General features: G+C 39.9%; 1 protein-coding gene across 2 annotated transcripts in view; it reads left to right on the top strand.

Annotated features, from left to right (window-relative positions):
• Window positions 1-1,317: 1,317 nt before the first annotated feature.
• LOC128260522 (netrin-A) overlaps window positions 1,318-18,379 on the top strand; it is a 54,385-nt gene continuing 37,323 nt past the window's right edge. For both annotated transcript variants that reach the window (XM_052993599.1, XM_052993600.1), the window contains exon 1: window positions 1,318-3,059. In XM_052993599.1, the coding sequence (XP_052849559.1) occupies window positions 1,949-3,059 (1,111 nt within the window). In that variant the 5' untranslated portion in view covers window positions 1,318-1,948. The remainder of the gene's footprint in view (window positions 3,060-18,379) is intronic.

Raw genomic sequence — 18,379 nt, 5'->3', positions numbered from 1 at the left:
ATAAAAATGTCTCCCTACCTTGATTTTTGGAGCTCAAAACCGTTTTTATTCCCACTTATGTATTTTTAGAACACCTTTTAAAATTTTCCAACGTTTTTTATTAATTAAATTTTATAAAACCATCTGGTTATTTTTATACCAGTTTATATTGCTAGTCGTGCCAAAATAATAGTTCAAAAATCTTAAATATTATTTTTTTTCGAAATTTTGCATGAAGTTAGTAAACATTTTTCCGTTTACGTTTTCAAATATTTTTTAGCCGATTGTTTTTTTTTTGTGATTTATAACACAGTCAGCCCTTTTTTGTTTCTAAAAGCTGTCATAAAACTGGCGAAAATTATTCTTTTTTTTGTTTAAGTGTTTATTTATTTTTATTTTTTTATTTTCACGCGATTAGATCACAAAGCACTTGCAATGAAAACAAGAGTAAATTAACTAAATGCCTTTCTGCAACAGAAATTTTTTAAGTTGATATATTTTTTAATACAAATTTACTTAAAAGCTTTTTATAGGGCTCTACAATTTCAGTCAAAAGATATTTCGACCCTATAAAGTATATATAATCTTGATCAGCATCACTAGGAGATTCGATCAGAAGATATTAAATATAAAGTAAGTGCAACTTTTTCAAAAACTGTTAGAAATATTATTTTTAAACCCTTGTAACTTATGTCAGACCTTGCATTTACTATTTAAGTTTAATATCTTTGGGGCAGAATTTTAAATCATTTGATGGCAGTCCAAAAAGGGTTCATCTTTTCGAAAAGAGGACATAATTTTTGTGCAGTGTGTTCGTGCCGCCAAAGTCAAACAACAAACAAACAACAGCAAATAAACAGTGGCAACAATGTTTCGCCAAGTGTATGAATACAAAACAAAAGTGCAGCGCCAGCAAAGCAACAAATGTTGCAGCAACTGCGCAGCTCGCAATAGAGAGAGAGAGAGGTTTTAACAGCGTCTGACATTAACAGAAAGAGAGACAAATTGTCGGTCAACATGTTAACAGCATCCCGGCCTAGCAACACAGCAACATGTTGCGCGGACGGCGATCGAAAACAAAAACAAACACACACAGCACACGTGCGAAAAAACGAGCGCCGAACGAAGACGAACCAAAACGAACGAAGTCGAACAGTCGACTCTCTCGCTCTACCTCCGCTCTCAACACACAGCCTCTCTCATCATTTGTGCTGGGAACGATGATGTTTAACATTCTGTTAGGAAAACGTTGGTACTTAACATTCTGTTGGGAAAACGTTCAATCTAAAATTTCGTTTGGGAAATCGACGATGAGCTCTTTGGCTAAACTCAAACTCAAACTCAAACAAAAACGAGAAACCGACCGAACAACAACAGAACAACTGAACAACTGAACAACCGAACGCGAACGCCGCCGAACGACGCGATTTCCATGCGTTTCGAAACGCCTGCGCAAACGGCTGGAAAAGCGGCGAATTTCGAATTTTACTTCAAGTGTTTTAATTAATTTTGAAAACTATGGGAGACATATAAAATACGTTTTTTTTGGAAGTGACTTTTAAGGGTATTTAAATCCTTTGTGTGACTTGAAAAACCTGTTAAAAATCCTTTGAACTTAGTTTTTTTTTGTGTGACTTTTGAAAATATTAAAAAGTGTAACCAAGTGGTTTTGAAAACAATCGAAATATTTTGTATTTCGAATTGTATAATTTTTAAAACTATTAAACAGTTTTGAATTTGCATTTCGGATGACTAGTGCTATTGCAAATTTTCCTGCTTAGTGATTTCAAAAACTACACTTTTCAAGATTGCATTTTTTTTTGAGTGAATACAATTTGTGACCTCTAAAACTACAGAACAACTGAACGTTTTTTGATATTTGATTACGAATACGTGGTTTCCAAAAACGAAGGATATTTTGGAGCTGCTGCAATACTGGTTGTGAATACTTGAAAACAAAGGACCGGAGATGTCTCCCCTGGCAACGATCATCGGTGGACTGCTGCTCCTGGGAATCCCCGGATTTCCGGGCTCACAGGGAATCCCCAACGACGTGTACTTGAAGATGTTCCCCCAGCAGGTGGCGCCAGAGGATCCCTGCTACACCAAGGCGAAGGAGCCGCGCGTGTGCATCCCGGACTTTGTGAACGCCGCCTACGATGCCCCCGTGGTGGCCAGTTCCACGTGCGGGGCGTCCAGTGCCCAGCGGTACTGCGAGTTGCAGGACCGCGAGCGGGACCTGGCCTGCCACACCTGCGATTTGAGCGATCCGCTTCGCAGTTTTCCGGCCCGCTCGCTGACCGACTTGAACAATTCGAACAATGTGACCTGCTGGCGGAGCGAGCCGGTCGTTGGCAGCGGCGACAATGTGACCCTGACCCTGTCGCTGGGCAAGAAGTTCGAGCTGACCTACGTGATCCTGCAGCTGTGCCCCCACGCCCCGCGCCCCGATTCCGTGGTGATCTACAAGAGCTCCAACTACGGGCTCAGCTGGCAGCCCTTCCAGTTCTTCAGCTCCCAGTGCCGCCGCCTCTTTGGCCGTCCCGCTCGCCAGTCCACCGGGCGGCACAACGAGCACGAGGCCCGCTGCAGTGACGTCAACACGCGCCCGCTGGCCTCGAGGATCGCCTTCAGCACGCTGGAGGGGCGGCCCTCCGCCCGCGACCTTGACTCCTCGCCGGTGCTGCAGGACTGGGTGACGGCCACCGACATACGCGTGGTGTTCCACCGCCTCCAGCGCCCCGATCCCCAGGCCCTGCTCTCGCTGGAGGCCGGAGCGGCGGCGGACTTGGCCGGCGGCAAGTACAGCGTACCGCTCGTCAACAGCCCCAGCGGCAACAACATTGAGGCGGAGGCGAGCGCTGCCGGCAGCGGCCTCCACTACGCCATCTCCGACTTCTCGGTGGGCGGGCGCTGCAAGTGCAACGGCCACGCCTCCAAGTGCTCCACGGACGCCACGGGGCAGCTGAGCTGCGAGTGCAGCCACAATACCGCCGGGCGGGACTGCGAGCGCTGCAAGCCCTTCCACTTCGACCGCCCCTGGGCCCGGGCGTCCGCCAAGGAGACCAACGAGTGCAAGGGTGAGTTCAAACGACTTTCAAAACCAAATATACAAAACATAATATTTATATGCCTTTTTGGGAAAAAGTAGGGCTAGAGAATGTATATAAGATAGTATAAATTTAAGTAAATTCCATTATTAATCCTTACCTCTCATATAATACTGGCACATTTACAATACTCGTTTTTGGTAGTACTATCAGTCAGTACCTCTTTAAATATTCAAACCATATTGCTTCTTGGGGATACGAAATCGAAATGCATACAGTGTTAAAAAAAAATTGAAAAGAAAAATTGATAAGTCATAATATTAAATACAATGCATACTATATTGCATGAAATGCATTATATTCAACTTAAATGGGTTTAAATTTCATTTTCGGATATTAAAATCAGTTCTAAAGATCGAATGAAACATTTAAAAAAATGTAAATGATTTCATAAACAGCAGGGTGAAAATCAAAGCGAAAAGTAATTTTAAATTGATTACAAAATATTTGGATTTACTACGTTTTTTTTTTATCAGTGCAGGTAGAATAGTTTCAATCGAAAAAGAAAAGTTTTGGAATTTATTTTTTTGGACATTTACTTGTATTTGAAGAATAAAATTTATTTAAATTCAAATTATTTTGATTTTGTTAAAAATATCAAATTTTAAAATTGAGATATGTTGGGTTATACGACACGAATATCATCCAAACTCCTAAAGGAAATCAGATATAAAAACGTTATTCAAAACAAAACGCAGTTTATCTAAAAACTGTTTGAGGCTTAAAAAAACTCTCATAATAATCAAGGGCGTTTAAAATAAATATTTTAGCTCTGGGAAAAGGCTATAAATAGAATACGGTTTCATTTCAACAATTTAGCTTTGTTTATTTATTGGTAATGGAAGCAAAGACCCTATATAAGCATTATTCCCTGACAGCTGCCAGTATATATACCTTTCTCAACTTAAATTGTTGTGTTTATAAGTTTTGAGTTTTATTCTGAGTTATGATTATCTCTAATGAATCTTGTTCGATTTAAATTCACTCTGCTGAGCTATGATATTATACTCCTATACTAGCCAATTTTCTAATCCTCATTTTGAATCCCGAAACTAAATTGCCAACATACCTTGGGGAAAACTATGGAATTACGTATTGTTTTATTGGCCAATATTATTGAGAGGGCTTATAGAAACACTCGAGGGATATATATATATATATTACCTGAACTGTTGTACCTAAACTTCTGCTGTGCGGAATATCCCGGTCGGGAGTTTTGCCCCGTACGCGTGCTACCTAGACCGAAGTCAACCGAACTCCCCCAAAACATTCCCAAAAAAAGGGAAATTTCGATGCGATAGCTACCTTCGGGGCGAGTTACCCCCAAGGACTCTTGCGTGGCCATCCATCCAGGCCAATCTGTTGGGCAAACATATCGGGGCACACAGTTAAAAACACTGGAAAAAGGTGGGGAACAGGGTTGCGAATGGCAGTATGGAGATATGGCACGGGGGAGGCAATGGCAACTCCATTAGAATTCAATTTTCGAGCCAGTCGCGTGTGTTTAGTTTTCATCTTAGCTCCGGCGATCTGGCTGGAGACTGGAGGCTGGGGTTTGGGGGTTGGGGGTTGGGAATTGCTCTTTTCCTCGCAGGATAAGAATTCTGTGACAGAAATCTGGTGGAAAGGGAAAACCTGAAGGCATTACTGTTTGGGCTGCGGATTTGGCTTAGCCATAATTGAACAACTCGACGGACACGTGTATGGAGTTAGGGGGTGAGGAGTGAGGCTTGGGCGTAGGTAAGTGAGATTGAAGCAAGACCAAAACCAAGACCGCTTCCCAACTCTTGGGCCAACCCTCGCGAAATCGAGACCTTACCTTCGGCCAGGCTGAACAAGCAAACAACAACAGCACAAGCATTCAATCAACACACAATAGATTCCGTTTGCCAGACGGAGAGGCAGATATACCGAGTCCAGAATCCAGAATCCAGAATCCCGGATAAACCCTCGCAATTAACCCTCTAAAAACACGCTGAGCTCGAACAATAAGCGCGAATTTAAGCGAAATTAATTTGATAAGCATTTTCAACAAGAGCGAACACACAATTCGACAATCGAACATTAAAACGAGAGCAGGGAAGTTTTTCGGCTTTCGATTTTGCCAATGTTGATGTTGGTATTTTTACGTTTATCGTTGGAGCTAACAAAATTATAAGGGTTCTCTATGTGACAAACGAATTTTATAAAAAGTGGTGTGGGAGACTTTCCTTGTTGTTTTCCTTGAAAGGGTATCAAAATTTAAGCTGTAACTTGAGTCCTTGGGCTCACATTATCCAATACGGATTATTCTTTACTTATAAAGCAAATTTTTTTATTTTTCAAAAATGTTTATGTTACTAAACTTATGAAAAAATAAGTGCCTGAAACAATTGGAATATCCCTTAACCATTTTGGATAGCATACTAAATTATGTTTTATAGTTTCTCCATGTTTGTTGTTTTTAAGTATTTGATTTAACATTTAATAAATAAATGCAAGTTTCATGACCCATTTTTCGGAGTTTATCCATCCAACAGCTTTTGTTATTATGTATAAATTAAATCCTTATCACAGTGAAGCATCATTATGGCATCGAAACTGTAACCTGTTTTTCATTAGAACACAAAGTTCAGCCATCATTCACTGGCTGCAGTGTGTGTTCGGGGCACTTGATGAAAGTGTCCTTCGTGGTCATCACGTGCCATAACATTGCAGTTTTTTGTGATCCAGTTCAAGGGGAGGGGATTGAGGGGTTCTGATGGGGAGATTGACATGCAGCCGGGACCTTTTGGTATTGTTTAGTGCATAAATCACAGTCACACCAGGGCGGAATATGTATGGAGGACGGCGGCAGTGGCAGTGGCAGAGGCAGAGGCAGACGGTCTTATCAGAGGATGGCACGTGTGCCAGGCTCTCCGTCCTGCTGCTGCCACGCCCACCCCGCCTTTCGGTTTATTAGGGTTGCAAAATGCAACCCCTCACCCCCTGGTATCCGGCTCAAAGGACCCGCGCAGCCATACACACATATGTTGCATGTTTATGGACAAACGAAATTAACGTTGCCATCGCCGCTTTTGACGTTCAATGTGACCTCAAACAACGGCTACAAAAACAACCAACAGGCAGCAATTACAGACCCACAACGGCAACAACAACAACAACAATGAAAGGGAAACGGAAAATGTCCAGGCCGGAAAATATTTCCGTTGAGCGGTGTGAAAAGAAAAAACCACAGAAAATTCGGAAAAACGAACATATGCGAGCAGATTGCATTCGAATCGAATCAAACGAAATGGGTATGGAAATCGAATCGAATCGAATGGAATCGAATGGAATGGAATGGAAGGGCACTAGATTATATCTCCTAACTAACTGCGAAACGATTTGGCACGGGCTTTAATGAGGAGGCGGTGACAGCGGGCAATTTGCATGCAAGAAATCACCAAATTAGGCGTTTCCCAAGTCCACACAACACATGGAAGGATTTTCAAAAAGCATTTCAAATATACAAAACAATAAAGAGGAGAATGTCGACTGTAGTACCAATTTTAATATATGTTTACATATTTTTGCATTTTATTTAAATATTAAATATGAATTTGACATTTTTTATATTGATTATCCTTTAATTACCAAGCGTGTAAAAGGAAAATACTCTCTCTTTCGAAATGTATCATCATTTCATATTTGTTTTGTGCCATAAACAATTTGAAATTCATATGGATCTAATCATTATGAGAAAGAAAACTTAAAGGCGGAAGTTGATGGTTTATATAGCTTTTTTTTTTGGAAATTTCTTATTACGCCCCTGGGGCAGATTTTCAATCTGATGACCAAAATTGTGGAAACTATGGAAATCAACAAATAATAAAGCAATCGTTGGGTTACAAAATAACCCTTAAGTGTGCTGATACTTTAGAGGGCGCATTATGAAACAATCTCCTGAAATTCGTGATTAATGCACAGATGCAATCCCATTATTTCTTTCTGCGCCGGAAACCATCCATTCTCAACATTCTTTTACCATAAATTGCCAAACTCCCAACTCGGAGCATAAATTGCGTTAGATTTATAGGTGTCGGGAACAAAGGAGAGCTGCGCACATACATATATTTTTAATGAGTCGAGACGGGGCCAGGGCCAACTTTGACCCGCACTTAGCCCCTCAATCATAAGGCGAATGCAGTTTATCACACCTCCGTCGACACCTACGGCGGATCCAAGATCCGGATTTTAGATTCCGGATCGAAATAGTCAGCAGTCAGCAGTCAGCTTTGGCTGCAATATATAATATAGTGTGTGCCTATACTCGTATGCACAAGCACATGGGAGTAATAAAGAGCAGAAAATAGAGAGTCCGCCGACGGCGTGAATTTAAAGCAAAAACAAACAATTTCGAGATGTGGCTAAAATTAACGTCGGCGTTGTTGAGATGGCGCGCAATAAATAAATTTAAATCCGTTAAAACGTTTGGCAAATCAAGACATTACTCATACGCCGTGTTCTAGCCGCACCAGAAATAGTTCCTCACCCTCCACTTTTACCCAGCCATCAGATCGAGAGATGGACGTGTCTAAAATGCCTCGGAGTGGTGATAAATGTGCCGGGGCTTAGGAAAATGCCGCGCAAATTAGCCAAACAATTTGTCCAACCAGCATCGAATGGAATGACTATAGTGGCCAGGGCTGCCCGTTGATGATTGTGTGTCATCTAGTCCGTCAAGTGTATCGCAAGGTCAGACGAACTGACTAACTAAATGGTTGATTATACGATATTTAAAATTTTTCCAGTTTAGTTACCTAAAAGTCAGTTTAAGGGTCTGTTTCTCAATGTCATGTTTAAGGTTCTAGTTTGTTATCTTTTGGAGGAAGTTACCCTGAAGTTCGGAAACGGTTCGGAAATACAAATACGCTTTTCCAATATGGTTCTAATTTTTCAAAAGGTCTTAAATGACATTAAGAACGTAATAGCAATTTAACTCCATGTCATTACTTAATTGGTTAAAATCCAGGAAATAGTATCTTGAATAAATATCCCCTAAACTGGCAGTAGTTTTGCCAATTCCAATAACAGGCAGTGTATTCGAACGTTTTTATGCTTCATGACAATACATGATTAAAATAGTTAAAAAAAAAAAAAAACATTTTTAATACTAACCTTAAAGCTATTTAACAGAAGGAACTTAAGTTCACCGAGAACTTCACATCAACAAAGGCTTATTGCACATCTTTTGTGAATGAATTTCATCTCTTTGGCCTTATCACCTTGCCCTGTGGATGCATTTTTCCATCAGTCAGTTTTAGTTGGTTTTACCAAATTTTTTCCTTGTCGTTTCACGAGCTTGCCTTTTTTGTTTGGCTCTCCTGGACACTGATTCAAAATTGCATTGGCATGTCCTCAAGTTATTTGAGGGGAGGAGGAGCGGGGAACGAGGAACGAGGGCATTGTTTGGCTCTGATTCCGCTGCTTTGTGTGTGAATGTCCTGTGGCTATAATTTCGCACAGCATTCCCCAGCCCGTCGCCTTATGTCAGTTTTCATCAGTTACATTTCATGCATTTTTTTGTGCTCTTGCATTTTTTCTTTTACACTGAAAAGCCGTGGGTGCTGAGGGCAGGTTTTGGGGGAGGGGCTGGGGCCAATGAGTAGAAAGCGAAACGTGCAAAAATCCTTTCGCCTTGCCATCTCCTTCGTTGTCATTTTAATTGTTGTTTACCGGGCTTGTCAAATGCGCACTTCAGTGTCAAAAAAAAAAAATATAAAATAAAAAAACAAGAATTTAGCTCTGCAGCAAGGGCTTCCGACTATATGATATCCTGTATGTGTGGAAAACATCTTCAAAAACTATCGGTAAAAATGTATTCTTTTAAATGCTGCTACTGAAAACTTGTTAAATTAGATTCGCAATTAAAGCAGTAGCTCTGCTCCTTAAACCCTGCTTAGATTTATGGTATTTTTGTATCTTTTTTAAGTAGGAAATACTTTAAAATGTGGTCCGTGTTTTATGGCATAGTTCTTTGATTACTGATGCTAAATTCAAGCTATAGCTTTGCTCCCTTTATATTCTTAAGATATTTTAGTATATTTAAAATAGGTATTTTTTTGGTATTTTAAAAAATGGAAATACTGAAAAATGCTGTCCGTGATCTGTGACACAGTTTGTTGCTTTTGATATAATTTTTTCTGAGTAACGACTTCATTTTCACTAAATAGTTAGCAAAGCCTCAAAACGGAAAATTTCCAGGTAAAGGAAAAGGACGGAATCGGCGCAATATAGAAGCCCCCAGGTGGTGCTTTCAGTCGGTTGCTCGGCTCGGGGATTTGGAGGCCAAATTGGGGCCGGGGACACCTAGACCATTCGTTATGATGGCCGGCTGTCTATGACGAGGCTGTCATCGCCATACGCTCTGATTTACTGGCCGGCACACACTCGCACTGACACATCCTCGCCCATATATCCTGGCCGCTGCTTTTGGCTTTTGGCTTCTGGCTTTTAAGCCACCTGCTTTAATTTTTGCGCTTGAACATTTGTGATTTTAAAACTCGGCTTTTCATCGTCATCACACATTTAGCAACACATTTTAATAAGCCCCGAAAAAGTGTTTGATTCTCTTGCCAAATTTATGTTTTATTTTCTGTGCCATGCAAAGTACTCAAACCGCTCGCAGCCAAAAAATACCTTTATCCTCGTCCTCGTCCTGCTGCGTATTTCGGCTTTGGCTTTGGTTTGAGTTCGTTTTGGAACGGGCTTGGCTTTCAAGTGATTATGATTATTTTTATGCACATAACGCCACACATACCGACTATACATATGTTATTATGTATGCAACCCCAGCAGCGAAAGACCGTCGCAGGCTCATCAGCAAACGAGCGGCAAAAGCAAAGGGCATCAGCAGCCAGGACACAGGGAGCTCAAAAGCCAAACAAAACAAAACAAAACGAAGCGAAAAGTTAAGTCAGCAGCTTTGAGGCGGATCTGCAGATCCATAATCACTGACCTGCAGATACCCTTTGGTGGGTGTTAGGCAGAACCAGTTACAATATGGTTCGAATCTAACAAATTTGTTAGGAATAAATATAAGCCAGGGACTCCAAGTAAACGGCACTTGAGGATTTTATTTTTAAAAGACTACTGGGATTTAGCAGTATATTTTTTTCAATTTGGTTGATTTGATGGCATTTCTAGTTTTGCTTAAATAATAATTATTATTGGTTGCAAAAAGTTATTTTTTGGTTACTATTAACATTTTGTGTCGCATAGCAAACAACATAAAAATAACAACGTTAACTTATCAAGTCAGATTTGCAATCTTATTATTCAGTATATTTATCGTTTAATTATTTATTTACTTATTTTTTTTATTATGATCCAAAATAATTTGATATTTCAGACTTTGATTTATGTTGTTTATACAGACTTTAATAGGAACGAGTATAATAAAGCAATCCATTATAATGTTATTGTTATTAAAGAGATATCCTTTAGAAATGTTTACTATATTGCCTAGCAAATAATGTAATGTAATTTGTTTTATTTTTTGGCATTCACTTTTCAATGTCATCAATGTGAAAGCTAAAGCACTCCACAAAGTGCGAGGACTGCTCTTGGCTTCTTCTGGGCCACAGCTTTAAAAGGTAGAAAAGGGATCTAAGCCTTTTGCCACCCACTGATTTTGGAAGTCACAAGACCCCCTCCCCCCTTGTGTGTGTCTGCTAGAAAATGGCCAAGGGCCAGCTAGGATGTCAGAACGAATGCCGTGCGTTGATTTTAACTGTTATTACTTGTGGGCGACGCGGGATGGCTGCGGGGATGAGGAGATGGGGGATGGGGGATGGGGGGATGGGGGGATGGGATCAGGTAAGAGGGGATATACATTTATACATATGTCTCTGGACACGGGATAAGGACCTTCTCGACCGTCTCGACCGTCTCTATTTGTCTGGCCATTTGAGTTTTGTGTAAGCAGTTAATTGGATCAGGGGCTGCTTTCTCCCTCCTTCCACCCTTGGATTCCCCTAGACCATCGCATCATCGCCAGGACGTCAGTCCAGTCCATGTGGTGCAAGGAAACGGCACAAGAGATTGTTGCATACTTCATGGAGCTGTCAGATACATTTTTAATAGGCTGTGAATGCCAGGCCAGTTGTTGGCAAATGTCAACACAAACGGCAACATAAACAGCAACAGCAACTCGAGGAATGCCACCGCCTAAAGTCAAGTTGGAGCTCTGCCTGTTCGTGGAATCTATTAAATCATTTTTGTTGCTAATACATTTGTACATAAATAGCATAAACATGCAGCATATGTGCCACTCCCCTTTGTTGTCGCTATGTAGCTGGTGTTTTCGGCGCTGCTCTTGGGAATTCCTTTGAATTTCAATTGCGAAAATTCCCTTCGAGCCGGACTAGCCTGCCTGCCAATATGCGAAATGCGAATTGCTATTTGTGACTTGCGACTTGCAACTTGGGGCAGCTGCCCATGCGCAACAACAACATCAATATCAACTGTCTGCAACAATAGACAAGGAAGTTAGCTAAAAAGGAAGCTACATGGGTGGCTGAAGAAGTTCTGGAATTCAAATAACGCTATTCGCTATAATCCAAAATATGTAATTCTACTTACTGAACAAATTTACAAAGCTTAACTTAATTCAGATACTCGATTTATGTGGCAATATTTCAATGCAACTAGACTTGGTCTCTTAAAAATGATTTAATTTAACCGCTAAGTATGTTAAAAATGTTAAATATGTTCAGATTAATATATTATTTGCCTTGACTTAGATAGTTCGATATGCAAAAGAGTTATCATCACACAAAAACATAAAAAAAAAGTTTAAAATAAATAAAAAATTATTTTTGTCCATATAAATGTGTTATCTCATCAAATTATATGAAAATTGATAACATTGTTTTTTTTTAACGATAGTGGCACAAAATGATCTTTAAATATGTATAAATATTTTGGTCGATATGAGGATCTTTTTTAAAATCTCACATTTACTTTTTCTTTAGTATAAGGTCTGTTCTAAGTCTGATCTTTCCATCTTGATATTATTCACTCAACAAAAATATTCGAAAAAATGTTAGTAACTATTCGTCGTGTAATAAATAAAAACTCTTTGGGAATCTCTTCGATCAACCCACTGGGCCTGGCCTAATGATATGTATGGCATATCGGACACAAAATAAAAAGAAGCCAACAGCAAAAGGCAACAGTTTCAGCAGTTTGCCGGCGCAGCCGACATAAATCAAAATGTGCGCTGCAGTGGCAACTAAGACTTCTTCTCACCTTCTGTTTTTTTTCGGGGGAAACGCCGCAGCCAAGTGCCACTAAACGTAATGTAAATAAGCATTTAACAGCAAAATCCAGCATCTAGCATCGAGTATCCAGTATCCAGTGTTCAGTGTTCAGTGTTCAGTATACAGCATCCAGCAATAAATGGCATTACAAACAACGGGCAAATAAATCGCAGTGAAGCGCAAATGCTCAGATGAAAAACGTCGACGCCGCCAAAGTTGCTGCCGCGCTTAACATTTACAACATGCAACAGCAGAATTATGCAGGCAGCAGCAACATTGCAGATTGCACATTGCACATTGCACATGGCATATGGCACATGGCACATGGAGTTGGTGTTGGTGTTGCCGCCGACATGTTGACTTATGCCGCAGCAACACTGCCGGCAACAACTTCTCAGCTTCCCGAAACTTGCACGCTTCAAAACACTTGGACATGCGATTCGAGATTTGAGCAGCAGCAACACAGGAGAAACACAGCCAACAACTAGCAACAACTGGCAACAACTTGCAGCGGCGGCTTCATCTCGCTTTTTATTGTTGCCGCTGCACCTTGCCTTCTTCCCATGGCCAACTGAACAACTGAAGAAACTCAAAAGACCCAAGTCTGAAACAGCAAAATCAGCGGCGCAGCCAGAAGTTGCTGTTGCGGGCGCCATAAAATGACCAGAAATGAAACATAGCAAAACGGGAGGAGAACATGTTGGTTATGGGAAGATTTACGGATGACTAAAATGCAGTTTTGTATTAAAAGGAAGCAATATGTATGCACTTTCACTTATTTTATTCAAAAGTAAAAGATTTATTTAAGGATCATTTTGACCAAATATTGCATGCTTTATTCGGAAGTCGAAAAAGATTGTCAGTTCTACAAAAAATATGTGGTAAAATTAAAAATGTACCCCCAATCCCATCACTTTACCACGTAAAAACGTATTTATTTGAACTTAGTATTACGCGAATTCAAAGTACTAAAAAATAATGTTGATATAAGCAACATATAAACTTTAAATTAAAGGTTCAGGTCATCTTTTGTTCTTAAGATACATGAATGACAAGACTAAGAATTTTAAGTCACATTATAAATTTCCATCTTATTCCATTTTGTATGTTCCGAAGTGATTTATTTATTTCTGCATAAATCTTCCTTATTGTGATCCATAAATCACGCAGAACTGAAAATTATGTATTTGATTTTCTCGTGAAAATTACGATTATTTTCATTTCCATTTCGCTTATATGTGTTTTATGCGTCTGACTAACCTATTTTGATGCTGTATTTAGTCAGCCCATTTGATTGATATGTTCTCGGATTTGTTTTATAGATAAACAAACACCGGTCCGTAATTAAGTTTCTCACTTTTTATATGCCACGTATTTTTTTTGTTTTTTTTTTGGTATTCAGCTCTCATCTCCTGCGAGCATGCCATAAAATTTGCTCCAAATACACCTAATTATCGAGTAATGTACAGAACACTTTCCCCGCCAGCCGCCCGCTTCACAGTTTTCCGCCTGTCAGCGGGAAAATTTATTTAAAAAAAGGAAAAAACAAAGCAGGTGAAATACCGAAACGGGGCGAAGAAGTTGCGCAAAGTGGCTAAAAAACGAAAACGATGTAGATGACGCCTCTCGGTTGGCGTCAGGTGCATGGGTGTGAAGTGCAATCAAAATGTACACTCAAAAAACTCAAAAATTTGTGCCTTTAAAACTAGGAAAATCGTCATTGACGTTGCCCAAAAACAATTTTACAATTTTTTTCTATTTAAATAATAGCAAATTAACGTTTCACCAAACATTTTAACCAAATTTTGCATTGATTCAAAAAATCTATGAGCTCAAATTGTGCTTTAAATTTAAATTTGTGTGATTCCACCGATCTTACACTTAACTTGTACTTCTCATTGTACAGAAAAGTGTTAATTTCCCAACCAAGCGGCAAACCCTTTGGCAGTTTACATATTCTCAGCCTGAGTTTTTAGACAAATAAAAAGCTCATTAGGCGAGCTGACCAAATTGCAACATGTTTCTTAATTTCGTTGTTATTTTTTTTTGTTTTTTGGGAGGGCAACTGCCACGCCTGCGGAAAAAAGCCAATTCAAATATTAACCCTCCAACTTCCCCCTCCCTCTCGCAAGCAAAAGATAAACAAACAAGCGGCGAGTAAAATAAAATGAGATAAAATAAATGAAAAGCAAATTTCAAGTTGGAAAAAAGCTCCAAAATCAAGCGGGAGACGTTAAAAGCCATTAAAATTGAAACTGTCGAATGATGCCCATCATGATGGTGTTGTGGAAGGGGGAGGCGGAGGGGTAGTGGGGGCGTGGCAGGGGGGGAGGGGCTGGTTGTTCCAGCAGGTGTGTGTGTGTGTGCGACTCGCCCAGGGTCAGGCAAATAATTAAACCTCAGCCGATTTAAGCTGCGAAAGTTACATTGGCCTATCGGGCAGATCCATCAGTTTGGATTGGAGCATGTGCTCGTGGGCCTGAAATTAATTTTCACACAAACAAGGGGAATCTTTGGGAAAGCTCTTTCTTCTGGGAAACGATTACCAACATAATGATCTGAGTCGATGTGATTTTTGTTTGGTTTTCAGTGTGATCTACCTTTGGGGTGGCATTTTAGGTAAGCATTTGTTATAAGTTCTTAGAGGGAATCTTAAGACAATAGTCATATTTTTTTTTAGGCTACGTAACCTTTTCATACATTGTTTACCGTCTTGAGAAGTTTGCCTTAACATAGTTATAGATTTATTTTTTGGTATAAGCATTTATAATATATACAAGCATTAATTTTATTGACACGGCTTTGAACTCGGTTTTATTCACAGTTAAAGTCAAACGGATATTTAAACACAAACTAAAAATCCCTATTAAATACCTAATTTCTCTCCGATTAGCGCACAATTAAAGCCAATTTATTTTATTACATTCTATTAGGAGAAATGTCCTGTCCAGGATTTGAACAAAAAGGCTCGCGGCTCCAATTAATTTCTCGGTAAACCTCATTCTTTGGGCCCTCCAACGTAGTTTCCACTTAGTGTTGTTATTGCCTGGCGCATTCATCCAAGCATCGATGTCGTTTTGGGTATTTTTCCTTTAATTAAATTTTACACAAATATTTTGTGCGAAAGTATTTCCCAAATTGAAGTTCTATGCCGACGAAGCCACCCCGAAATCGCCTGAATGGGGATGTTCATCGCGGCTGAGACTGGAATGGGGATGAAGAAGGGTTTGGGGTTGGAGGTCTGACAAATGGTCACCTGTTCGAAAGGTAAGGCCCGAGAAAAGGGTGCCCGGACCATCTAGCCGAGATTTCTCGACGCTCCTCGGACCCTGACAGGCGCCAAAAGACGATGAGATTAAGTCATCGAAGCGGCAACTCGGAAAAGGGCAAAGGGAAATGGGAAATGGGAAATGGGAAAGCCAACAACAATAATCTGGCTTTCATTGTCTCGGGGTGGGTGGGTGGCACTCATCGTTTTCCCTTTTAGAAAATATTTTCATTTGACAAATTTTAGATTTCCTTTTCATTTTTTGCGTTCGGTGGTTGGTTTTCTCGTCGCTGTCTTGTCTCTTAATTTTTTTTTTTGCTTTGGAGTGGCATTTATTTGCCGAAGGCAAAATGCTCATACCATCCACTGGCTCACTTTAATTTGGTTTTTTTTTTTATTTTTGTTTGCTGCTCAAGCACGTAATTATCCTTTTTGGAACGATTGCTTACTCCCCGACTCCGGCCATCTTTTTCTGGCCATTTGCATTCGGCAACTTGTTTATTTACTTACTTTCAGCCCTCCTTCTGCCAGGCATTTCCATTTTATGACATCTTGTTATTTTTATTGTTATTGAGTTGGCCTTTTGTCGTGTTGGGTTGTCCCAGCGACACAGGTCGTAGATTCTCCCATTGTTAATGCCATATTATTAATTTTTGAGGTCTGTAAACGATCCTATTAGGCAGTCCCCGAAGAACATTGACAACTTCATCAGACCTTAAGGAGACATCTCGCCAGAAACAACAGCCCAACAACTTTTGGATGGTTGGGGGCGAGAAAAGCGGATCAAGTATCGTAAGACCCGTGTCAAAAAGAAACTAATCTTCGTTCTACAAGATCCAGCCACTCTGATTAGAAATCAAAGCCTTTTGCCGGAACCACAATTTTCGCAGCCAACAACAATCCGTAATCAAATGCAAATTATCGACACACACTCACCAAAAAAATGTTTGGGGCGTGTTCCCAAAACAGAAAAACACCAACAACCACGTCGACGTCCACAAAAGAAAAAGTTTCGATTTGGTTTTTATTTTATTTTTTCATTTTATTTTCCCTCCCGAATTTTTTCTCCCTCCCTCTTGACCACAAAATTTATGTAGATTTACTGTGGGCAGTTGTATCTGTTGGATTTCGGTTTTTCTGCCTTTTTTCTGTTTTTTTTTTGTTTTGTTTTTGATTGAGACATTTCCAAGTGCGACTTCTTGGCCATGGTCAATTAAAATGTGGCGGAGGCCGAAACCGAAGATTGAGAGATTTAAGCTGAAGATGATAGTTGGGATGGGAAATACTCTCCACAACGAAAGGGGATTAGAATCTTTGAATACAGAAAGACAAAGTTATAGTCACACTCTAGATTCATTACAATTAACTTACTTCAACGATGTAAGCTTTTTAATTAAAACCGATAATAATGATGAATAAATGATGATCAATCAACAATGAAAAGTCAATGTTAAACAAAAATCTGAATAAATTTCTTTATATAAATACTACATGCCATGCTATGGTATTCTTTTTAATGAGAAAGTACAAAACACAATATAATGCCTATGAAAATTATTAAATACATGTCTTTTAAGTCAAAGTTACTCTTCTAAGATAGGGTATCTAACGCTAAGCCGCTGGCCAAGATCCACCAGGCAACGCCTATCCATTTCAATAGCTCTGCCGGCTGATTTTAGTTGACTCCAGCGACCCAACACGCCAAAGCGCAATCAAAAAGCGTTTTTAATAATGCGCTAAGTGATTGTTAAGCGCTGGCGGAGAGCTGAACTCGATGGCTTTCCCAATCCCACAGATTCCGAAGTCGGTCTCAAGTCGTTAATGAGTCTGGCGGTTCGACTCGACAACTGCGACAGCAAACCTTCGCGACCTTCGGTGACACCCGCATCTTGCACCCGAAAAAAAATTGGTTTCTAACATTAAGATGTTGCTGGCGAGAGCAAAATTGTATATGCTGACCTGCGGGCTATAACAACTGTGATAACTTTTTATAAATCGCAAGGAAAATCCTGTATTTTTGATAAATTTAGGTCCAATTTCTCAATGTAAGGTTAAGAATTAACATAGAGTTAAATTGTTGTTTCAATAATATTGAGATTATCAATATAATTTCAAAATGTATCTGTAAGAATCGATGTTTATAAGTAAGTGTTACTGTTAAAGTAAATAATTGTCAGTTGGCAAAACGAAAAAAAATAAAAATTAGCCTTTGCCGTCTGCCTCAAGCATAGTCTTTTGCTTCCTCATCAGCCACCGATGTGCTGGTCATCTGACTAACTTTAACAACTTATCAAGTAGTGCTTTAAGTTTGCCATACCTTTTTATGTACACCACACACAAACTAACAATTTTTAAAGAAAACTTCCAAAGGAAACCATTGCCTCGATTTCGTTGATTATTTTGTGCAACATTTTTAGTGGCAACTAATGGCAAATTTTTCCCAGTGTGGGAGTTGCCCTCAGAGACGAGAAACGAAGGGCTGGGCCTCTCCGCCAGCTTATTAAAACTCAATTACATTTAATTAATCAACCAGACGGAGATAGGAGCTCCGACACCTCGCGCGATGACGTTGCACAATCGAAAGGCGCCGCTGCACGAGGCAAAGGAAAATGAGTCTCGGTCTCAATCTCAATCTCAATTTGAATGCGACTCTGAATCTGAAGAACTGGCGAATCGGCATTGGCTTCATTAGCGATGAGGCCAAACACCAAATTATCGGCTCAAACAAATTGAAGTTG

The sequence above is a fragment of the Drosophila gunungcola genome (genome assembly GCF_025200985.1).
Source record: "Drosophila gunungcola strain Sukarami chromosome X unlocalized genomic scaffold, Dgunungcola_SK_2 000032F, whole genome shotgun sequence".
NCBI lineage: Eukaryota > Metazoa > Arthropoda > Insecta > Diptera > Drosophilidae > Drosophila > Drosophila gunungcola.
Note: the sequence above shows the minus strand (reverse complement) of the source record. Positions and strands in the feature narration are given on the sequence as shown.